This window comes from Mercenaria mercenaria, chromosome 15 (genome assembly GCF_021730395.1).
Source record: "Mercenaria mercenaria strain notata chromosome 15, MADL_Memer_1, whole genome shotgun sequence".
Taxonomy (NCBI): domain Eukaryota; kingdom Metazoa; phylum Mollusca; class Bivalvia; order Venerida; family Veneridae; genus Mercenaria; species Mercenaria mercenaria.
In genome coordinates this window covers 8,164,465-8,190,088 of record NC_069375.1, presented here as the reverse complement: position 1 = coordinate 8,190,088, position 25,624 = coordinate 8,164,465, and the positions used below count along the sequence as shown (strand labels likewise).

The following is a 25,624-nucleotide window of genomic DNA, read 5'->3' as shown; positions in this document are numbered from 1 at the left end:
GGTCACTAGGTCAATGTGAAGTTCAAATTTTTTTTCAGTACACAAAACTATGCATGTGGTCCAAATTTGTAGAATGTAGCTTGAGAAATGTGAAAGTAGGTCACTAGGTCAAAATCAATGTCAAATTTAATTTTGAAACACGGAACTATGCATATGGTCCAAATTTGACGCCTGTGCCTTCAAAAATGTGAAAGTAGGTCACTAGGTCAAAATCAAGGTCAAAATTTTTTCCAGTGCACAGAACTATGCATGTGGCCCAAATCTGAAGGCTGTAGCTACAGAAATGTGAAAGTAGGTCACTAGGTTAAAATCAAGGTCAACTCATGTCAAGGTTCATCTTGCCACTCAAAAATATACATGTGGTCGAAATTTGAAGGTTGTAGCTACAGAAATGTGAAAGTAGATCACTAGGTCAAAATCAAGGTCAACTCATGTCAAGGTTCATCTTGCCACTCAAAAATATACATGTGGTCCAAATTTGAAGGCTGTATCTTGAGAAATGTGAAAGTAGGTCACTAGGTCAAAATCAAGGTCAACTCATGTCAAGGTTCATCTTGCCCCTTAAAAATATACATGTGGTCCAAATTTGAATGTTGTAGTTATTGACAAGAACATTTTAAAAGCTTTTCCCTATATAAGTCTATATGAACCATGTGACCCCCTGGGTGGGGCCCTTTTTGACCCTAGGGGCATAATTTGAACAAACTTGGTAGAGAACCACTAGATGATGCTACATTACAAGTATCAAAGCCCTAGGCTTTGTGGTTTGGACAAGAAGATTTTCAAAGTTTTTCCCTAAATAAGTCTATGTAAACCATATGACCCCCAGGGCGGGGCCATATTTGACCCTAGGGGTATAATTTGAACAATCTTAGTTGAAGACCACTAGATGATGTCACATACAAAATATCAAAGCCCTTGACCCTGTGGTTTTGGACTAGAGGTTTTTCAAAGTTTTTCCCTATATAAGTCTATATAAACCATGTGACCCCCAGGGCGGGGCCATATTTGACCCCAGAGAAATAATTTGAACAATCTTGGTAGAGGACCACTAGATGATGCTTCAAACCAAATATCAAAGCCCTAAGCTCTGTGGTTTTAGACAAAAGGTTTTCAAAGTTTTTCCCTATATAAATCTATGTAAAATATAGAAATAAACAAAGGGCCATAACTCACTCATAAATTGTTGAACCAGTCTGATTTTCAGGAGGACACAACTAGGGTACCAATACATCATTCTGACAAGGTTTGGTCAAAATCCCCCCAGTAGTTTCTGAGGAGATGCGATAACGAGAAATTGTTAACGGACGGACGGACGGACGGACAGACAGACGGACGGAATGACGGACGGACGGACCACGGACGCAGAGTGATTTTAATAGCCCACCATCTGATGATGTTGGGCTAAAAATGTCAAATATCAAAAAGAACTGTTACCATGAAGAGTGCATTAACCTGTATCATGCTGGACACTTTGTGAACAGTGCAGTCTGATCATGATCTGCACTGTTCGCTATTCAGTCAGTATCTTTTTGGTATGCATCCCTTTTAACAGCTACTGTTACTGTCCAAATTGAAAGTTGGACAAGTTCATTACAGACATTTAGCAGAGTAAGGGTTAAATAACTGAGACCAGATTTCTTTGTTCTTTCATTTCCCAGATTACTATAATGCTGAATTTCTTTAATAAGATAATATAATTTATTAATTTTTGGATTTTTTTCTGATAACACATAAATAAACAAACTTACAGGAATTTCTGATGTGTTGACATATTGTATACAAATCATTTACAAAACTAACCATTTTTCAGTTATTAAAACATTGTGCGATGTTGTGAATAAATATAGAAAGCTTCAATCAATATCCATTGTCAATTTTTGGATTTTTTTTGGTATAATTTTTCTCCTGGTTTTTAACAAAATATAAAAAAAACTCTGGCCTTTAGAGTTGTGTTGTTTGTTCATGTCCTCTCTAAATGCCCAGAAAATTAGTTTGAAAGGAGATGTTTACCAAATTAGGGAAATTATTTCAAATAAGTCACATAATATGGTGGTACTAATTATTCTCAGAACATTAGACCAGTTTTCATGCTTAACATCAATTTCTTTGTTACATTTGGAACACATATCACTAAGTCTTGTCTATGTGACTTGAATCTGCCAGTAGGAACTAGGTTATTAGACAGCTAGAAGATTTTACAGTTTTGTCAGCTAGGTTTGATTTTCATCACAGACGATTTCAGTCTAATCCAACCACTTGTGTCCTGGTTAAACCACATAAAACCTATATTATATCTGCCATTTAAATTGCACATTTGACAGTGTTTGAACCACCAGCCTGACTCGTAGTAGAATGCGCAGTTTGTACTGCTAGCGTCATTGTCTCTGTCCCGCGTACTGAACCCCATGTTTGTGGAATAACTCATGGCATCTGTGACATTTCCACTGTAGCCTGATATGTAAAGGGTATACTTATTATTTGGTAACAACACTGAAAAATTGTCATAATTTGCTGACCAGATGTTGTTATCTATGTCGGTCATGGAAATTTGTAGAGAGTTATTTTTGTTTGTGGTGAGTAGATTGATGAGGTAGTTTCCGATCCAGTATTCAGAATCTACTTGGCCAAACCCTCGTACATAGTCTGTCCAGTTTCTTCTAAAGTCCACACTGCCATCAAATCTTTGCTGAATCACAGTCCATCCACCATCTTGTGTCATGTGACATGTCACCTGACTAGATATTGTGGCGCCCTCTGGATGGATGACATAAACTCCTGACTTCCTGTATCCTCTGTCATAGTACTCTGAACAATCTGGAGAAAAAAAGTCATCCATGGTAGAAAATTTATATATTAGTTGTCGTATTTATTTTGAAAGATACACTAAAATTGGCCCTACTTCCATCTGCTTGTGGGGACTACCATCTTTGATCTACTATTCTACATATAGGACATTATAGAATCAAAATGATATATAGCAGAAGCATGTAAAATATATATTTAAATACATTTTACATTTTGAACAAGACTTTTAATTTTAAACATGCCAGTGTGTTCCATACCTATGTACATACTTCTAAACTGCAATTTATTTCTACACACCTCACTGACCCAGCCAGCCTTTGAATCGAGGGATATTGTTCTTTGTGACATTTTTGATGTCAAGAGGTATCCAGTTACTGATCACCATTAAATAACTTAAGTATGTTATGTGAAGCAGTTAACCCAATGTAACAAAATTGCAACAGAATTTTAAATGACATCAAGTTAGGTGTTTGTATTATCTAAAGAAAAGTGTACGTATTTCCACTATACCTGTTGGTAGTTGAAACATAAAGTTCTCTATTTCTTTCTTCAGTCCTATGACAACTGGTACAATTCCTCGCAGGGAGTCAAGGTTACCATTCACTGTTCTAATCCTACGTCCGTTTGACTTCACTTCTGAGTTTAGAGACTTTACTGTATAATCCAGCTCCTTTACAAGCTCGTGCATCAGCATGATTGAGTTTGTATTGGACTTTATTATTGCTTCATGACTAGCAAGTTGTGAGTCCTGGTACGCATCCATGTTAAATTTTCTGCATGTATATAATGATTCATTCAATAATTTCACTTCAAGATTTCCGAGTCTGTTTTGGTTAAATACAATCTGTAATCCTAAGTCGTCAAGGCGAGACATCATGATTTCTATACTGTCTCTTGACTGGTCCCCAAACGAGTTCCCTTTTGTCTGATCTCCTGTATTGTAACCAGTCTGACTGCTGTAGCTAGTCTGGTAACCATAGTAACTTGCTTGGTACTGGGTCTGACTTCCACTAGGATTTCGTTTCTCAAGCAGTTTAATTTTTTCCTTGATATCTTCTACAGAATTATTTAGACGTATTATATACATACGTAGAATGTTGAACTGTTGGTCACTAAGCAACTCGTCATTTGAGACCTTCCAGCGTAAATCAGCAATTTTGTCAGTATTATCTAGAACCATATTACTGATCTTGATTATTTGGTCCTGATTGTAAAGGGTTGAGTTGACAATTTGGTTACTAGATAGTTTCCATTGATCTAGAGTTATCACATTTTGAGTAAAATTTATAAGTGATTCTTGTAGATTCTGCATGAAGTTTCCTAACTGTATGGATGTTACCCGTTTTTCTATGTCAGATATATGACTAGTAAGATTGTCAAATTGATGAGATAATGCAAGGAAATTACCTTCCCATTTCATCTTCTCAGCTTGAAAAGTATTTATATGTACATAATTATTTATATCAATAAAGGGAGGTAATTCTGTTTGTCCACTGCCAATATCCCCACTGCCTTCATAGATTGTCTCCCCACTGCCATATTCCTTATTGTTTGAGTACTTGCCACCTTCAACTTTATTTGTTTCTTCCTCAAACTTGGACAGATAATCATCATGAATTTCTCCAGACCCAAATTCCACTATTTCAATCTCATTGGTTGGCCTGTATGGTACTCTATTCCCATTGGTCAAAATATCTGTTTGCTGATTGGTCCTTGAGTATTGCTGCATCTGATTGGCCAGTTCAATGTGAGTATTGCAACATGAGGTAAGATTTTCAATTGTTTCACTGAGGTCACTCTGTAAGTCAAATGTCAAATTCCTGAGTGAGTTATAATCATTTTTTAAGCCGTCCTGTTTATCTTGTAAACTGATTTTGTCAGCATGTAAAGATGTTAGGTCCTGAGTTAAGTTGTTGAGATCTGTTTGAAGTTTTTCTATCTCTCTTTCACATTTCTCTACCTGATTGGTCAGTTGATGAAACCTTTTGGCTGCTCTGTCTTCTTTGTACTCTTTGAAACGTCTTAGGTCACGTTTTGCCTCTTTTTGGAATAATTTCAGGCCTTCAAGCAATACACTGAAAGAGACAACTAAAATGATTACTAGTGTAACACAAACAGCATATGAAATGTTATAGGTAGACCCATAAAGGGAGGTAATAAAAAACAAGAGCACTGCCTTTGGGGGGCAGATGTTCATCTGATTTTTATGCCCCCGGCATCTACTGATGCGGGAGGCATATAGTGATCGTCCTGTCTGTCCGTCCGTCAGTTTGTTCGTCCGTCCTTTCGAGGTTAACCAAATGGGACCGTTTCGTCTAGCATCAATGCCCCTTGCTAGAATGACTTGATACTAATGCAGATGTAACCTGTGAACATTCCTCATCTTCAAACATCACCTGACCTCAGTTTGACCTTGACCTTGACCTCATTTTGGACTTAGGTTGCTTTATATGGGCCACCTCTTGGTTAACCAAATGGGACCCTTTCGTCTAGCATTAATACCGCTTACAAGAATGAATTTATACTAATACAGATGTAACCTGTGACCATTCCTCATCTTCAAACATCACCTGACCTCAGTTTGACCTTGACCTTGTTTTGGACTTAGGTTGCTTTGTATCGACAAGGATGCCACCGGGGGCATCAAGCATTTATTGAACGCAGCTCCTTGTTTTGTCTCTGTGTAATAGAAATATTGTCTTACATATGATTTTCTAAGTCCAAAAGAGGCCACAATTCTTGCAAAAAGCAATATAGAGTTATGGTACTTGCTGTGCAGAGTCAGCTTTTAATGGTGAATAACTGCTCCAAGTTTTAAAGCAATAGCTTTGACTGTTAAGGAGAAAAGTAACTTAACCAAGAAATCTGATATTTTCTAAGTCCAAAAGTGGCCATAATTCTTGCAAAAAGCAGGATGGTGTTATGTTTCTTGCTGTACAGAGTCAGCTTTTGATGGTGAACAACTGTTGCAAGTTTTAAAGCAATAGCTTTGATAGTTTAGGAGAAAAGCTGACGTAAACACAAAACTTAACCAAGAAATTTGATTTTCTAAGTCCAAAAGGGGCCATAATTCTTGCAAAAAGCAGGATGGAGTTATGTTTCTTGCTGTACAGAGTCAGCTATTGATGGTAAACAAGTGTTGCAGGTTTTAAAGCAATAGCTTTGATAGTTTAGGAGAAAAGCTGACCTAAACATAAAACTTAACCTAACCAGGCAACGCCAGTGACAGTGCCAACGTCAGCGCCGATCAAGTGATGACAATTACTCATCATTTTTTTTTTTTTCAAAAAATCAGATGAACTAACAACAGATACAATAAAACATTCTATTATATTCAGCATTATTACCTTTGACAAATGTTAATGAGAGAAATTATCAGAAATAGGATTTAAGGTATCCGATCCACAAATAGGTAACATTTCGATGCCTGGTGACCCCATGTTTTTTTGGTATCATTTGAAATTGTTGTGTCTGCTGAACAAGAATTAGTAATTAAGATGACCATAAATAATATGCAAGAGTCATATTTTTGACTGCGAAATGATAAATCTTACACTGTAATAACTGGATTTCTGTTGAAGTATCATTGAAGACTATAATGTAAACAAGAGATCACAGAGTGATCTTGGCGCCCACCAATGTGCCATTTTTGAGTGTTCCAAATTTCTAGACTTATTGACTAGCTCAAGGTCAAATTTCATTTCCGTACACAACACTGTGCATCGTGGTCCAAATTCGAAAGCTGTAGCTTAAGAAATGTGAAAGTAGGTCACTAGGTCAATGTCAAGGTCAAAGTTTGTTTCGGTACACAATCCTATGCATGTGGTCTAAATTTGAAGGCTGTAGCTACAGAAATGTGAAAGTAGGTCACTAGGTCAATCTTAAGGTCAAAGTTCATTTCGGTACACAAAACTATGCAAGTGGTCTAAATTTGAAGGCTGTAGCTTATGAAATGTAAAAGTAGGTCACTAGATCAAAATCAAGGTCAAATTTTATTTTGGAATACAAAACTAGGCATGTGGTCCAAATTTGAAGCCTGTACCTTCAAAAATGTGAAAGTAGGTCACTAGGTCAATTTAAAGGTCAAAGTTTGTTTAGGTATACAAAACTATGCATGTGGTCCAAATTTGAAGGCTGTAGCTTGAAAAATGTAAAAGTAGGTCACTAGGTCAAAATCAAGGTCAAATTTGATTTCGGAATACAAAACTATGCATGTGGTCCAAATTTGAAGCCTGTACCTTAAAAATGTGAAAGTAGGTCACTAGGTCAATGTAAAAGTCAAAGTTCATTTCAGTACACAAAACTATGCAAGTGGTCCAAATTTTAAGGCTGTAGCTTGAGAAATGTAAAAGTAGGTCACTAGGTCAAAATCAAGGTCAAATTTTATTTCAGAATACGAAACTATGCATGTGGTCCAAATTTGAAGCCTGTACCTTCAAAAATGTGAAAGTAGGTCACTAGGTCAATGTGAAGGTCAAAGTTTTTTCAGTACACAAAACTATGCAAGTGGTCCAAATTTGAAGGCTGTAGCTTGAGAAATGTGAAAGTAGGTCACTAGGTCAAAATCAATGTCAAATTTAATTTTGAAACACGGAACTATGCATATGGTCCAAATTTGACGCCTGTACCTTCAAAAATGTGAAAGTAGGTCACTAGGTCAAAATCAAGGTCAACGTTTTTTCCAGTGCACAAAACTTTGCATGTGGTCCAAATTTGAAGGCTGTAGCTACAGAAATGTGAAAGTAGGTCACTAGGTCAAAATCAAGGTCAACTCATGTCATGGTTCATCTTGCCACTCAAAAATATACATGTGGTCCAAATTTGAAGGCTGTAGCTACAGAAATGTGAAAGTAGGTCACTAGGTCAAAATCAAGGTCAACTCATGTCAAGGTTCATCTTGCCACTTAAAAATATACATGTGGTCCAAATTTGAATGTTGTAGTTATTGACAAGAACATTTTAAAAGCTTTTCCCTATATAAGTCTATATGAACTATGTGTCCCCCGGGGCGGTGCCATTTTTGACCCTAGGGGCATAATTTGAAGAAACTTGGTAGAGAACCACTAGATGATGCTACATTACAAGTATCAAAGCCCTAGGCTTTGTGGTTTGGACAAGAAGATTTTCAAAGTTTTTCCCTATATAAGTCTATGTAAACCATATGGGGCCATATTTGACCCTAGGAGTATAGTTTGAACAATCTTAGTTGAAGACTTCTAGATGATGTCACATACAAAATATCAAAGCCCTAGGCCCTGTGGTTTTGGACAAGAGGTTATTCAAAGTTTTTCCCTATATATTAAGTCTATATAAACCATGTGACCCCCAGGGCGGGGTCATATTTGACCCCAGAGAAATAATTTGAATAATTTTGGTAGAGGACCACTAGATGATGCTTCAAACCAAATATCAAAGCCCTAGGCCCTGTTGTTTTGGACAAGAAGGTTTTCAAAGTTTTTCCCTATATAAATCTATGTAAAATATAGAAATAAACAAAGGGCCATAACTCACTCATAAATTGTTGAACCAGTCTGATTTTCAGGGGGACACAACTAGGGTACCAATACATCATTCTGACAAAGTTTGGTCAAAATCCCCCCAGTAGTTTCTGAGGAGATGCGATAACGAGAAATTGTTAACGGAAGGACGGACGTCGGACCATGGACGCAGAGTGATTTGAATAGCCCACCATCTGATGATGGTGGGCTAAAAAATAATAATTCTGTAATATATTTTGTCATATAATTCATATTTTCTTTGTCAGTATACAATACATTTCAAATGATACCAAAATTATATGAGCTTACCAGGCATCAATTTTTGATATTTGTGGATTGGATACCTTAACAAGAAATAATTCATAACCGAAAATATGGCAGCCACATTCTAAACAAAGGCATTATGAGCCTTTAAGGTATGCATTATAGTCTCTCAGTTCTTAACCTACATGTATAGTAAAAAGGGATTTGTGCCAAAAGTAAAATTGTTTTATTGTACATAAATCCCTTGGTATTATGTTCTAACAGAGTGAATTCAAATGCTGGCTTGTGCCAGATGTTGAGAAGCCTAAGGGTGAGAACTAAAGGACTGCAATATTATTTAATGCCAAGTATTTTGCAAAAATCGAGAGAGAAAAACTTATTATAAATAGTTTTATTAATCCATAAATGAAAAAAAAACTTAATGCATCTCCAAACTCCCAGTTCTTGAGCTATGTTGACAGGAGCATTTGTAAGAACTTTTCCGACTTGATCACCATGACAGAAGTACAGAATGAAATATCATTTAATTTGGTCATAGCACTTAGCAACTGAACATATCATGTGTTCAGCAATGTGTATAAAATGAAGAGACCATTAAACTCTTTTACAAGAAAAGCAGATAAGATTTGATGTTACCCATGCACAATCCAGTAGTAGCACATGACACTTGACATCTAGTTTCTATGAGATAAAAGTAGGTCAAAGACACATTGGCATTCTGAATGCACAGACAACTACTTTTACTGCTTATTACACCAACATTGGTGCAATAGCTAATTGAAGACATCTTACTTTCTCTGGGCACTTCATCATAATTATACTTGCATTGTGACTCAATGCTGAGACTTTAATTAAAATATCTTGCATGTAATTTAGAAATGCATTTCAAAGGCTCACAAGGCTTTGTATTTGTTATGAAAAATGATGTGAAAATTGAAAGGTGACTTTTTGATTTAATCTTGTATTTGAGTAAAGATAATGTATCACCTTGGTACTAAATGGCTGGTATCTGGTTTCAAATGGTATAATTAACTCATTAGATTAAAGGGCATTTTCACTTGATAAATTGATTGAGGTTATCTAAGAGTAACATTTTAACACTTAACCTGACAACTAAGGTTACATTTCTATATAGGTGAAACTTCTGAAGTTGATTCAATTGAGAGTATTTAGTGCACACTCAGTTGCATATAGATAACAGCAGGCACCTTGCTCTTTAATTAAAATGTTATATTTTTTTAATTGAAATGCTTCATGCAACCTTAAGAACATATTTATTTCTCTGCTGTGACTTTGTGGTTAAATAGAAGAATAAATTTGCCATTTGTTACTATATCTTGCGAGGATAATTGATTTTTTTTTCCAGTTTGAATTTTAAATGTCACAGACACAATAATTTGAGCTTTCATGGGGTGGAAAATAACAAAAGTTCCTGATTGGGGTTACTAGGCCTCCCCACTGCATGTGTCACATGTAATTAAGAGAATTACCTGCAGTCTAGAATGTCAGTGAGTTCGAATCACTTGCCCCGTGGAACTTTTCTTGGAGTGTAGAATTCTTTCATATGGCAAAATCTGATCATCTAGAAAGCTTACAGAAGGCAGATGGTTCCATTCCTCCTCCCCTCCCCACCCCCCCCCCCCCCCCCCCCTTTCAGGTACCTGTCAGTGTCTTAAAGTAAATAATGCCTGGAAGATGGAAGAGAACCTAGGGTTTTCCTCCATCATGAAAAGCTGGAAAGTTGTATATTTGCGACTATTAACAACACCTCCACCATCCCAACCCCCTCAATAAAAAAAGTCAAAACAATCCAAAAACCTACAGAATTTGAAATTGTTCATTTACCTGCAAAAGGATTGCGTTAAACAAAGAATAAACTGAGTTTGGCTTGTAAATTTTATGGAGGCCTAAAAGATTATTTGTTCAAGGTAACCTTATCCTACATTAGCTAAAAACCCCAACTTTAGATGTTCATTTTCTGTTTCATGGCAACATTTTCATCAGTTAATAGCAAAAAAAAAGGAATTTTAAATGGGTTTTATTTGCAAATAGACACTAAAATGTTTAATCATGGCAAAATATTTCAAAAACAAGAACATAAAAAATATCTCAAAAACAAGCAAATAGACTTTTTATTTCACCGTGTCGAACTATGATAAGTTTCGTTAAAATATACATAAAATCTAAACTGATTTTCCTATTCATTAAAATTATGAAAATTTCTGTGAGGTACATATTTTTCAAATAAGTGAGCTTTTATATTTGCGAAATTTTCTTTGTATATTTTGAAATATTGAAAATGCAGGATTTAATCAAATTTTACATTGTATAGAGATAGTACCTGTTTTTTTTTCAAATCATAGGTATGAAGTTAAAAATTTTGAATTGAAAGCAAATGATCCATGTTACCATTCACTAAAAATATAGAACATCTGGAACAGCCTGATAACAGCAAAAACATGCTGCAGCAGAATGCAAGTATTTAAGCTATGACCGGGACTCAAACCCAGGACCTCTCACACCTAAGGCAGACACTCTACCATTTCCCTTTAACAGCAGTAGCTAAGTCAGTTTAACTGCACCCGTATTCTCTTCCCGACCACATTACGTGAACTGGAACAATTTTGTTACAATAACATGTTTGGTGTACTCAGGATTGATTTTATCGGCATACTACAAAACATGGAGTGGAGTCGTGGAGTGGAGTCATGGAGTGGAGTGGTGGAGTGGAGTCAAAATTGGAGTGGAGTCATGGAGTGGAGTCAAATTTGGAGTGGAGTGGAGTCAAATTTGTTTTATCAATAATATTTATTTATTGATATTTTTATAACTATTCAACATAATAATGCTTTTGTCTTACATTGATTGTATACACACGGAACAGAGGGCTTGGTCAAATTGTTAATTGTCAGTATATTTTATCTCATTGTTTTTGAAGAGATTTTAAAGCATCACATAGATGTGAAATACAAATTTATTTATTTGAGAACAGTTGTAAACAAATCAAAAGGCGGTCAACCCATGGGAACATATTCAAATAGACCACAGTATAAAATACTGGTAAAAAGTAATAACCAAGTTTCCAAAACTAAGTTCCAACTGAACAACTGTAGGAGCATGTTCTAATTACTACTTGATGTATTCTCTGATGGGTTGGGTATAATAATAGACATTATTTTTCATAACCTTTATCAGTGAACAAATATAACACTCCTCATCAGTGTTTGTTTTTTTTTATTGAAGTTTGTTGTTTTTGTTGTTTTACTTAACAAATTTTTCACTTGGCCTTAGATCATTTTCAGAACTTGTTGACAGATTTATTATGAGAACCTTTCAGCCCCATTCTAAATACCAAATATCAATATCAATTTACAAGTTTAATTATCTTATTAGATGAATTATTTCAACGGTATTTAATTTAAAATAAACAAGAGGAATTTATGAGTCAGATAAAACTTAGATATCTAAACTTGTTACATAAATAATTTAATATTTGTGATTATGCATTATTAGTGTTTGAAATTGTTTATGTCCACTGATATTGCAATATTGACTACCGTTTAGCTCGGGTCAATAAAAAAATAAGTAGCATGCATGTTGGTGTGTTAAATTCATTAATTTTATTGCTGACAAAATTTCTGTTGTATCAACCCGCGACCTGCAGCCCGAAGCCCGCAATTTTGTGTACATGTATATATTTTGGGGGCTTCAGGTTGCTACAATGAAACATTTTTCCATTATAGCAACCCACAATTTAGTGTTACTGTATTAAATGGTTGCACATTTTTACTCGAAAAATGAGGAGTTGAGTACAATAAGCCTCTGCAATTTTGTCAGGTGTGATGTTGATCGTTGAAAAAATTCTTGTATTTTAAGTTTACACTAATTTCTTTATTTTCGATTGCGAAACAAGTTCTTACAACTTAAGATTAATCGCTAGCGAGACTCATTTCAGACGGAATTAACCTCGAGTTAAGATGTTTTAGTTGTCTTGTAAAATGAAAAAGGCAATAAGTGTTTAAAAACAAACTCAAACTCAAACTCATCACAAATTGCTGTATCTCGTACAAAAATGATAGAATTATGAGATTTCACAAGTTATTCTATTATTCTGAGACCTGGATGCCCAGGTCAAACCAAAGTTATGATTATTTTTTGATATGCTCCAGTAACCAGCGTGTACACCTCATTCAAATAATTATTTTTTTATAATTTGGCTTTAACGATTTTTTTATTCCGATGTTACTTTGTTCCCAAAAAATTGCTTTACAGTGTAAAACCCCACTGAAAAATGGAACTACACAATGGAGTAGCATTATTTATTGAAGGACCCTTGTATTTCTGAGTGTCAAAAAGTTAGCAATTTTTGAAATCCATCAGTTTGGGGTGCACAAATTTTAGCAAATTTCTGATTTCCTGACTTATGTAATAATAACACATTGTTATGGTACATTACAATTTTATTTACAAATATTAGCGAATTTTAACAATTTGCCAAAATTTCCACCTTGTTAAGTTTACCACTTCTACGGTATGTTTCTGCGCATCCAAAACTGTCTATTACTTGGATTTTTCATTGATTTTCACCATTCTGTGTTTATCACAGGTAGCTAAATACCTTCTGGAAATATATTGGGCAAATAATTTAGTTAATTTATTACTATTTCATCTATGTACACACATATCAAAAAAAAATACAATGCACATGTACATGTAATTGTAAAATCTCAGCCAAGTTTGATTCTGGGCTACACCTGTATACTGAAAGTCAAGAGTTGTCGGCCCTTCAGTATAACACAATTTGTTACATATCACCTTGTTAGATCTAGTACATTACATGTATCTTGATTTCTTTTGGAATCCTAATCATATTTATATACAATATGAAGTGATCTTAAGATCTAGATCTAGATCAGGAGTGATTACAAGGCAAATCAGACTAAAAAGTCTAGCAGAGTCAGAGCTATAAGGCCTTGATCTGTAAAAAATAAAATGATTCCCACGTTTACACTTTCATTTCTGCATCAATCCAAATGATATGAAGAATTAAAATCTGGTGCAAGTGTGATGGTAAGATCGTTAAGAAATGGGCTGTTGCTTGTAATGTTTAAAAGAAAATTCTCTTCAAATGGTCACATTGACCTAATGATTCCAATAGCCCCTTCATCCGAGTGGTCTCAAATGCATTTCACAGATAAGAAACATGTATTTTATAAAGTTTCACCTAAAAGTCTGTTACTTTTAATATTAACAAGAAAAAAAAACAAGAAAAATAACATGTTATCTCCATGTGATGAACATTTAATATATAAATGCAAATGACATTTCAAAATTAAATAATAAATCCAGTGCTACATCATAAAATGCTACAAATTGTTTTCATCATTTTTAATTGGAATTGACACCACTATGATAATGCACGTCCTTTCTCCTGTCACTTAAAATGAAAATTAATGTAGGCAACAACCATCCAATATACCCTAATAAAACCTTTAAATATTTGATCAACGGCATGGTAGGTGTTAGAAATACATGGAACTAGAACATAGATATAGACACTACATTTATTTTTTCAGAAATATATTATATATATACTGACTCGCATTTTCTCTAAAGGGCAATAAATCAATTATTTTGTTAACAGGAATTTAGATGGAGCTTCACAGGCTTAATACAACATTTCAAAATTTTGACTCAATGACTCCAGTCCAAATTTGACTCCACTCCAAAATTTGACTCCACTCCAAATTTGACTCCACTCCACGACTCCACTCCAATTTTGACTCCACTCCACCACTCCACTCCATGACTCCACTCCACAACTCCACTCCATGTTTTGTAGTATGCCTGGATTATCAGCGTATTCACTTTGTTACCTAACGACAATTTTTGTGTAAAGAAAAATTATAATCTAATTTTGCCAACATTTTAATCGGTCAAAACTGCCCAAATTTCTCTGAGTCTTTCTTGGAGTATGAACTTACTAACTGGTAGTACCAGTGAAATATAACTTATACAGAATCTTTTATATGTGTCCATTTAGCAGCTGACGAATGGCAAAGACAGCAAGCTTTGTCCAAATTTAAGCAATCATTTTACAAGTTTCAAGAGGATTTCAATTGATAGGAAATTACAGTAACTGTTACAAACTAAATACCTTTCTGCAACACATGAAGTCATTAGCATTCACTGTCAATCAGTATTATGACTAAGATTGACTGTAATTCATTCATTCCAATGATTCATAGACAGAGTCTGTTGTTTACATTTTTAATCGTAACCAGTGCACTTGTAAAAAACACTATATTTTGAAAAATTGAAGTATGCAAAGAGCTCTGATACCGTCTCTACATTTTAGAAATTTTTTTAGCTCACCTGTCACGTAGTGACAAGGTGAGCTTTTGTGATGTCCGTTGTCATCTGTCCACAATTTCTTGCGAACATGATAGAGACCACCTCTTGCAATAAATATTAATCAAGCTTTCACACAACTTGTATTGGCATAATATCTTGGTTCCTTTCGAAAAGTTGCCAGATCCCTTCATGGATTCCAGAGTTACAACACCCCTTAAAGGTCCAAAATTTGCTATTTTGACTTGTAAACACGATAGAGACCACATTTTGCAATCAGTTTTAATTAAACTTGCACACAACTTGTATTGGCATAATATTTTGGTTCCTTCCGAAAACTAGCCAGATCCCATCATGGGTTCCAGAGTTATGGATCTTAAAGGGCCAAAATTTGCTATTTTGGCCTTTGCAGCCATGTAGAGACTTCATTTATGGTTTGATTTGATACAAACTTGCAAATTATCTTTAACAACAATAGATCTGGATTCCATGATGAATCCATCAGATCCAATCATAGGTTCCGGAGTTACAACCCCGGATTGATCTCTGAAAGAGCCAAAATTTGTTCATTACTCGATAGAAGTGACATTTTACAATTGATTTTAACCACACTTACACACAACTTAATTCACAATAAGATCTCAGTTCCTTTCGAAAACTGGATAGATTCTGTCATGGTTTATAGAGTTACTGCCCCTGAAAGGCACAAAATTTTCTATTTTGGCTCTTTCAGCCATACAGAGGATTCATTTATGCTTTGATTTGATACAAACTTGCACAGAATGTTTATCTTGTTAATCTCTAGGCCAGCTTTGAAACTGGGTCAGGTGGGGTGAAAAACTAGGTCACCAGGTCAAATCAAAGGAAAAGCTTGTTAACACTCTAGAGGCCACATTTATAACCATATCTTCATGAAACTTGGTCAGAATGTTTATCTTGATGATTCCTATGCCAGGTTCAAAACTGGGTCATTCAGGATTAAAAACTAGGTCATCAGGTCAAATCAAAGGAAAAGCTTGTTAACACTACTGAGGCCACATTTATGACCCTATCTTCATGAAACTTGGTCAGAATGTTTATCTTGATGATTCCTAGGCCAGCTTTGATTCTGGGTCATGTGGGGTCAAAATCTAGGTCACCACTCAGATCAAAGGAAAAGCTTGTTAACACTGTAAAGGCCACATTTATGACCCTATCTTCATGAAACTAGGTCAGAATCTTTATCTTGATGATTCCAAGGCAAAGTTTAACAGGTGAGCGATATAGAATCATCATGACCCTCTTGTTTATCCACACATGCAGAACAACCTTACGTGTAACATGAACTATTATGTATCACTGACATTTCTGATGTCCTATCCAAAACAAGGGAAATAATTTTGGAAACAGACAAAATGTTTAGACTTGGGACAAAAAAAATGCACAAGTCAAGAAAAATCTTCAGAAAGGAATAAAGGTGATTTAAGCTTTTATTTGAAAAATGTGCAGACATGAAAAATTGCCAAATGAAAAGAATGTTTTACTTTGGAGTTCAGACTTAATTAGTGCTGACAGTAGCTGGCACCAGGCTCATACCTCACAATTAGATGAAGACAGTACTGGTAGCTGGCACCTGGCTCATACCTCACAGTTAGATGGGGAATTATCACACCTGACAGAACACAGCTTGCTTGCTCTGCAACACCTGTAGCTTTATTAACTAGATTATAAGCAATATGCTTGCAGTTTTAATTGGAATGATATTGGTTTTGTCATTCAGCTGTAGGTCTGGCAGTGTTCAATTATAAGATATAGGTCATGATTTCTTTCTAGACAAATGGTTGTCTGGCAGAGCAACTTTACATACTGTTATACCGTGTTCAGACTACGTTTTTAATCCTACATTAACTTGGGTTTATTTTTTAAACTCGTTTGCATCCACACTATATGTGGTGTAAAACGTGAATTTTGTAAAGGTCAAGTGGTTTCTGTAATGTAGCATTAAAACTACCTCGAGAGGTGGTTTTAATACTACATTAAAAAGTAATGCTACATTATTTTACAAATGTGAACGCAAATGTGGGTTATAACTGCTTTTACAATCCCAAATCCACAGATCTTACTTTTTGGAGGAAGAATACCATGTGTTTCTCCTTTGTATCAAACAATTGATGCTGTGGCTGGCAAAAGTAATTGGACTGTTGTTGAAACAAAAACATTAAATTGCGATATGGAGTCATACTGACACTCAAAATGGACAATAGATGGAATGAACAGAAATTCATAGATGGACACAGAAGTTTAAATATTGATGACCCCTTCTTGTTTCTGTTAGCCTCAATTCTTTGTAACCTTTTTTGCTTATTGCAAGATATTTGTTAACTTCCAACATTGCATGTATATATTTAAACCACATTTCTTTGCCTAGTGTGGACGCAAACTAGATTATATTTTGATGGGTTTAGAATGTCAAATACCAATTATAGCCAATTAGTGCCTAATAAAAATAAAACCGTTCTGCTAGTGTGAACATGGTATAAGTTATACTGGTATCAAATTCTCTTTAAGAGGGCACTATAAATGACCCCCTCCACAACTGTCCGCAATCGAGTTAAATTTCAACAGAGCAGACACATTCACAATGACATTGCAACCCGTTATTCAATTAGAATGATCCGATATATTAAATTGACAGCAATCAATGTTTGATTTTATGAAGATATTAGTATTATTGCTTCACTTTTATTCCATGGTTTGATAGACAATTGAGGAGCTCTACCAAAAGCACAATTGAGGAGCTTTCATGCTGTGGCTGTACCAAGAGCATTGCATCTGAAGAAATTACTTTAGGTAGAGGTAGATTAATTGATAAGGTCTCCATCCTTAAATATATTCTCAAAAGCATTATATGAAGAATACTTGCAGTTTTGGGTAACTCTCAAAGCATTCTGTAATGAACAGTTCAGAGTGCCAATTGTTTCTGGAAGCACCCAAGGCATTCTACAGTGAACCTATCAGTGAAGAGAACCTGTTGTCTTAGGAAACACTCAAAGCATTCTACAGTGAACCATTCTGTGAAGAGAACCTGTTGTCTTAGGAAACACTCAAAGCATTCTACAGTGAACCATTCAGTGAAGAGAACCTGTTGTTTTAGGAAACACTCAAAGCATTCTACAGTGAACCATTCAGTGAAGAGAACCTGTTGTCTTAGGAAACACTCAAACTATTCTACAGTAAACCATTCAGTGAAGAGAACCTGTTGTCTTAGGAAACACTCAAATCATTCTACAGTGAACCATTCAGTGAAGAGAACCTTTTTTCTTAGGAAACACTCAAAGTATTCTACAGTGAACCATTCACCATTCAATGAAGAGAACCTGTTGGCTTAGGAAACACTCAAAACATTTTACAGTGAACCATTCAGTGAAGAGAACCTGTTGTCTTAAGAAACACTCAAACTATTCTACAGTGAACCATTCAGTGAAGAGAACCTGTTGGCTTAGGAAATACTCTAAGCATTCTACAGCGAACCATTCAGTGAAGAGAACCTGATGTCTTAGGAAACACTCAAACTATTCTACAGTGAACCATTCAGTGAAGAGAACCTGTTGGCTTAGGAAACACTCAAAGCATTCTACAGTGAACCATTCAGTGAAGAGAACCTGTTGGCTTAGGAAACACTCAAAGCATTCTACAGCGAACCATTCAGTGAAGAAAACCTGATGTCTTAGGAAACACTCAAACTATTCTACAGTGAACCATTCAGTGAAGAGAACCTGATGTCTTAGGAAACACTCAAACTATTCTACAGTGAACCATTCAGTGAAGAGAACCTGTTGGCTTAGGAAATACTCAAAGCATTCTACAACGAACCATGCAATGAAGAGAACCTGTTGTCTTAGGTAACACTGAAAGCATTGTCAGTATAGTGAACCATTCAGTTAATAGTACCTGTTGTCTTGGGTAACCTCCTCAAGTAATGCTGTTTTGTCAAAGTTTTCTGAAACAAGTTGTCGGATCTGCACAACTTCCGCTCTACTGATGATTGTCTCATCTTGACAACTATCCAGTTTGGAGTCCAGTTTGGCCATCTTTATTCTACAACAAAATGACAGAAAACCTTAAAATTAGTTTCTTCTGGATTACAAATACAGCTATTTTCTTACAAATAATAGATGTCACCGAGAACAGGGGAGGTAATTTAAAAATTTTAGCTTGCAATAACTTTGTCATTTCATAGTCAAATTTAATGAAGTAAGCTGCAAAATACTCCTAATAGTCTATAGATATCATCTTAATTAAAAGCATTGAAATTGTTTTTAAAATAAATTTTCTATTGATATCGCTACATATGAAATTCATCGCACAAAACTTATACAAGAGATCACAGAGTGATCTTGGCGCCCACCAATGTGCCATTTTTGAGTGTTCCAAATTTCAAGACTTAATGACTAGCTCAAGGTCAAATTTCATTTCCGTACACAACACTGTGCATGTGGTCCAAATTCGAAAGATGTAGCTTGAGAAATGTGAAAGTAGGTCACTAGATCAATTTTAAGGAAAAAGTTCTTTGTACACAAAACTATGCATGTGCATCAAGTTTGAAGGCTGTAGTTTGAGAAATTTGAAAGTAGGTCACTAGGTCAATCTTAAGATCAAAGTTTATTTCGGTACACAAAACTATGCAAGTGGTCCAAATTTGAAGGCTGTAGCTTGAGAAATGTAAAAGTAGGTCACTAGGTCAAAATCAAGGTCAAATTTCACTTCACAACACAAATCTATGCATGTGGTCCAAATTTGAAGCCTGTATCTTCAAAAATGTGAAAGTAGGTCACTAGGTCAATGTCAAGGTCAAAGTTTGTTTTGGTACACAATCCTATGCATGTGGTCCAAATTTGAAGCCTGTAGCTACAGAAATGTGAAAGTAGGTCACTAGGTCAATCTTAAGGTCAAAGTTCATTTCGGTACACAAAACTATGCAAGTTGTCCAAATTTGAAGGCTGTAGCTTGAGAAATGTGGAAGTAGGTCACTAGGTCAAAATCAAGGTCAAATTGTATTTCCAAATACAGAACTATGCATGTGGTCCAAATTTGAAGCCTGTACCTTCAAAAATGTGAAAGTAGGTCACTAGGTCAATGTAAAGGTCAAAGTTTGTTTCGGTACACAAAACCATGCATGTGGTCCAAATTTAAAGGCTGTAGCTTGAGAAATGTGAAAGTAGGTCACAAGGTCAAAATCAAGGTCAAATTGTATTTCGGAATACAGAACTATGCATGTGGTCCAAATTTGAAGCCTGTACCTTCAAAAATGTGAAAGTAGGTCACTAGGTCAATGTAAAGGTCAAAGTTTGTTTCGGTACATAAAACCATGCATGTGGTCCAAATTTGAAGGCTGTAGCTTGAGCAATGTGAAAGTAGGTCACTGGGTCAAAATCAAGGTCAAATTTCATTTCGGAACAAGAAACTATGCATGTGGTCCAAATTTGAAGCCTGTACCTTCAAAAATGTGAAAGTAGGTCACTAGGTCAATGTCAAGGTCAAAGTTTTTTTCAGTGCACAAAACTATGCATGTGGTCCAAATTTGAAGGTTGTAGCTACAGAAATGTGAAAGTAGGTCACTAGGTCAAAATCAAGGTCAACTCATGTCAAGGTTTATCTTGCCACTAAAAACCATACATGTGGTCCAAATTTGAATGTTGTAGGTTATTGACAAGAAGTTTTTAAAAGCTTTTCCCTATATATGTCTATATGAACCATGTGACCCCCAGGGGGGGGGGCCATATTTGACCCTAGGGGGATAATTTTAACAAACTTGGTAGAGAACCACTAGATGGTGCTACATTACAAATATCGAAGCCCTAGGCTTTGTATTTGGACAAGAAGATTTTCAAAGTTTTTCCCTATATAAGTCTATGTAAACAATGTGACCCCCGGGGCGGGGCCATATTTGACCCTAGGGGGATAATTTGAACAAACTTAGTAAAAGATCACTAGATGATGTCACATACAAAATATCAAAGCCCTAGGCCCTGTGATTTTGGACAAGAGGTTTTTCAAAGTTTTTCCCTATATAAGTCTATATAAACCATGTGACCCCCGGGGCGGGGCCATATTAGACCCATGGGAAATAATTTGAATCTTCTTAGTAGAGGACCACTAGATGATGCTTCATACCAAATATCAAAGCCCTAGGCTCTGTGGTTTTGGACAAGAAGGTTTTTAAAGTTTTTCCCTATATAAATCTATGTAAATTATAGAAATAAACAAAGGGCCATAACTTACTAAAAAATTGTTGAACCAGTCTGATTTTCTGGGGGACACAACTAGGGTACCAATACATCATTCTGAGAAAGTTTGGTCAAAATCCCCCTGGTAGTTTCTAAGGAGATGCGATAACGAGAAATTGTTAACGGAAGGACGGACGGACGGACGCCGGACCACGGACGCAGAGTGATTTGAATAGCCCACCATCTGATGATGGTGGGCTAAAAATCATAAGGCACATTTTTTTAGTCTTTTTTTTTTCATTCACAAAAAAAAAGCCAAGGCATAAATCTAGATTCACCTGTCAATTTGTAAGAAAGAAATGATTCTCTATCATGATACAGGATAATCAGATTCTTTGAAAAAGATTGGGGGCAGAGGAATCATGGTTTTGATTTTTTAATGTAATTTGCAGTTCCTGTCTAGGTGTTATCAGGGTATCATGTAAAAATCTGATGGAAAAGCTGTTAATTAGAAATGGAGATTATCAGTACAGGATATACAAATTGTCAGATGGGGATAATCTCACACATCAGAAATTTCTCAAAAATAATTGGTCTTAGGATGTACTAGGTAGATTATATTTCACCATCAGAAAGAAAAATGAACTTAACAGAAATAAGGGAAGATTCAAATGACAGTTTTCACAAGACAGGGAAACAATTTATTTTGTTGGCATTAGATATGAATTACAAGATTTGAGACAGAGGTCATCACAGAAAGGCATTTATGATTATCTTTTTTTACTCTTAAATAATTTCCAAACTTGATGCAGGTGCTCAGCTAACTGAAATAAAGTGGTTATGAGAAAGCATTGAAAAATATTTGAGTTCAGGTTTTATTGGTTCTTTTGCAGTTGCTGAACATATTATCAAAGTGCAGGCTTGAGTACTGTTAAACTCAGACACAGTGAACTGTCGGACATTATCCCTTACCCTGCTAAATTTCTATAATGAGCTTGTCCATCTTTCAATTTGGACAGTACCATTAACTGTTAAAAGGGGTGCTTACCAAAAAGATACTGACTGAATAGCAAACAGTGCAGATCATGATCAGACTGCACAGATGTTCAGGCTGACCATGATCTACACTGGTCACAAAGGCAGAACCAATGTGTCCAGCATGATAAGGGTTATATAAGGGCAGTGTTTATAATGTATCAATATAAAGCACAGTTAAGTATACATTGAAGACGTTTCTTACCTGTCCAGTTCTTGTGAAGATTTTAGTTCCTTGATTTCGGCTTGCATTTCTTTGATGAGTAAAAAAAGTTCAAGGTCACTTTTCCCAACTTCACTGACAGTATTTTTGTTTTTGTCATCATGTTCTAGATCTGTTGTAACAATTTTTACAATTTTATGATCCTTCTCTGTACTGCCAGTTTCCAGGGAAACTATTTTGTCCACTAGAATCTCATTTTCATCTAAAGACAGATGTTTATAAGGGACTTGGTTACAGTTGCAACTGTTTGATAAAAGGGAAATGCACATTGTCAGTTTAATTAATTTACTCCATTGAAAAATGGTTATCCCCATTTTCACTTCACTGATTATTATAAAGTAACATTTTTCTGTTGGTTGAACCATCTACCCATTTCTTCTTCTCATTTTTGTTCACACATTGTCAGAGTGATATCAAGTATATTCAAATTGTAGCTGTTCTGTTCTGTAACCGTGGCATTTCATATACTTTAATTTGTCTCCTCATTGACATACTTCTGTCCCTCATCTCCATTTTTATGGCTGAAAATAGCAAAAAGTAATTCAAAAAAGTAATTGACAATTACATAAGTATATTCAACCAGAATGATAAATTGCTATTAATATGGTCATACCAGTCAGTAAAAATGTCCCTGGAATTCAGTGTTGACTGACAAGATTTGACACTGATTATTTTAGTTGTACATGAATTGCTGACCTCACATATTTCATATGATTAGGACAGTCACATGACTGCTGCATGGAAATTCAAATTTTAGATTTATTTATTCATGTTATCAACTACACGATAAAAAAACATAAAACAATACAAATAACTAAAATGATGAAATAATTAATTGATTCATCAAAATTTTGCTAAAATGTTGTTTCTAGGGAGACTATATTAAAAGGGAACTATTTATACCTAATGTTTGTAATGTAGCAACCTAAGTAAAAAATAAAGTAAGTATTGTTCACAAAATCTATCTCTGATCTTTATACCTTCTTCCCTTTCAATTTTACCCACATCTCATTGCAGTCCAATTACCCCTCTCCTTATACACAGTTTAAATAGCAAACATTTAAATAAATATTTATTAGTTTATTAGTTTATCTATTGACATATTCTGGTATAAAGCAGAAGTATCTACAACCATATAGTATGAAAAATATATTATTTATTTAAACTTGTAAAATTAATAGTGTAATAAAACAATTTAAACCAAATGTTCTTCACACAAGTTGCATAACAACAAAGACATGTGTTTAAGTTACTGAATTTTTTTTGTCATTAAGATTAATCTTCTTTTTTTCTTTTCACAAATATTACTATGCTCATACAATTTTGTATTGTCTCTTTTCTTTATGAAAAAACTTGAATTTCTTATTTTAATATTTCTTACAGAAATCAGTTATTATTTTAAAGCAAAATATTTTAAGTGAAAAAATTTCTAAGTTAAATATTTTAAATTTGGTTATTTTATCTACAAGAGTTAAACATTTTAAAATTTGGTTATTTTATAATTAAAACTTTGGGATAATTTTGTTGACGTTTGATCTAGTGCATGAGGTGTTTCAGTAGGGTCCTTTTTGTCTTACAAGTCTTTTAAATAAAGAAAAAATGTGGATTTAAGTGTGTAACAAATCTTCTACTACACAAGCAAACAGAGTTTGTAAATTTGTATAACATTGATTAAGTTATGAATATTTTTGTGTAATTTACCTTCCTACCCAAGTAATCAACTTCAAATTGTTTAATCTCCACTGCTCAAACTAAATATTTACATCAGAAGTACAGAAAGAAAACCAGTCATTGTACAAAGATTACTTTTTTAGGTTACCTTAAGTTCTGGTTTAGAACATTCAATTATTCCTGCAACATTTTTACAATTACTTTTTACACCTGGCAGTAATTAATTTTTAAAAGGTTAAATCTCCATTGTTTGCAACATGTATATCTTGAAATGTTAAATCACAATGCACAAAAACCACTTCGTATTATTCAGTATTGCACAAAGAGTCATGTTTTTCCCTTTATTGACAGCTGCATCCCACCTTTTGTATTTTATGAATCCATAAACAATTGGTGTAACCCTGTACACTGTTTTCTGTATCACATTCAATGCAACAATGTAAACATTCCCAGTTACAATCAAATCGAGAAAAGAAAGAAGTCACCTATTTCATCAAAAAATGTTTTACATGTGGAAGACCAGATTTTCTCTGTTAATCCCTCTGTTATTGTATGGCTTAGCAGATTAACACTGCTGCATCTTTGCTCTGATCTTTTAACACTAATCCACTGGTAGTTAGGACAGATAGAGTTACAAGTTAGTTTCTTGTATCTCACACTACACCAAGTTTCTTGTATCTCACACTACACCAGCCCCTTTGATGTATCTTGGATTTATATAGACACCCTGGCTGAGCTATGTTTACATTCTACTGGATAAAAGTAAACTTTTTTTTTGCCAGTAGTGTAACACAAATTTAAAGGGAAAACAGAATGACTTCTTTCTTTTTCAAATAAACCTTTTAAGAAAAAAATCTGATTTAATTCAATTATTTCAGTTTAGTGCATATAATATGTTGTCTGTTATACTGCATCCCCTTTTTCTGTTATTGTATGTATATATGTATTTACTATTCCATAATTATATTTCTGTAATTTAATTTTCTCACTCCGAAGGAAAAATAGCAATTATTAACTATTAAAGTAAAACCAATACAGATACTAAATAGTGAACATTATGGCTTTAAGTGGATTAGGCATTTTGCTATTAGTCTCAGGGTTGCGAGTTTTAGCAATCATTTATTTTTACCTCAACTATTCGAAGAATAGGGGAGCTATCCTACTCACCCCGGCGTCGGCATGAGCGTCACACAAACGTTGAAGTTTGCGTACCACCTCAAATATTTTCAAAGTCGATTTAGATATTGCTTTCATATTTTGCATACGTGTTAACCATCATGACCCCAGTCTGTAAAAAGGAAGAGGCAACTCTATCAAGCATTTTGACTGAATTATGGCCCCTTTTCAACTTAGAATAAATGTTAAAGTTTGCGTACCACCCCAAATATTTTCAAAATCCATTGAGATATTGCTTTCATATTTTGCATACTTGTTTACCATCATGACCCCAGTCTGTAAAAAGGAGGAGGCAACTCATCAGCATTTTGACTGAATTATGGCCCTTTTCAACTTGGATATAAATGTTAAAGTTTGCGTACCACCCAATATTTTCAATAATCCATGAGATA

The 25,624-nt window shown here is 34.9% G+C and overlaps 2 protein-coding genes across 9 annotated transcripts in view; one reads left to right on the top strand and one right to left on the bottom strand.

Moving 5' to 3' along the window:
• LOC123534907 (uncharacterized) overlaps positions 1-25,624 on the top strand; it is a 233,292-nt gene that overhangs the window by 150,925 nt on the left and 56,743 nt on the right. The gene's annotated exons all lie outside the window — the stretch shown is intronic.
• LOC123533422 (angiopoietin-2-like) lies at positions 679-24,730 on the bottom strand. Of its 4 annotated transcripts, none has more exons than XM_053524504.1 (5): positions 24,542-24,730; positions 22,368-22,906; positions 18,852-18,998; positions 3,319-4,883; positions 679-2,817 (listed from the first exon to the last, which is right to left on the bottom strand). In XM_053524504.1, the coding sequence occupies exons 2-5, from the start codon at positions 22,748-22,750 to the stop codon at positions 2,210-2,212; spliced, it is 2,703 nt and encodes a 900-aa protein (XP_053380479.1). In that variant the 5' UTR covers positions 22,751-22,906; positions 24,542-24,730; the 3' UTR covers positions 679-2,209. The 4 variants fall into 4 exon arrangements, with proteins under 4 accessions (XP_053380479.1, XP_053380480.1, XP_053380478.1 ...); XM_053524505.1 differs by lacking the exon at positions 24,542-24,730 and adding an exon at positions 24,419-24,541; XM_053524503.1 differs by lacking the exon at positions 24,542-24,730 and adding an exon at positions 24,205-24,349.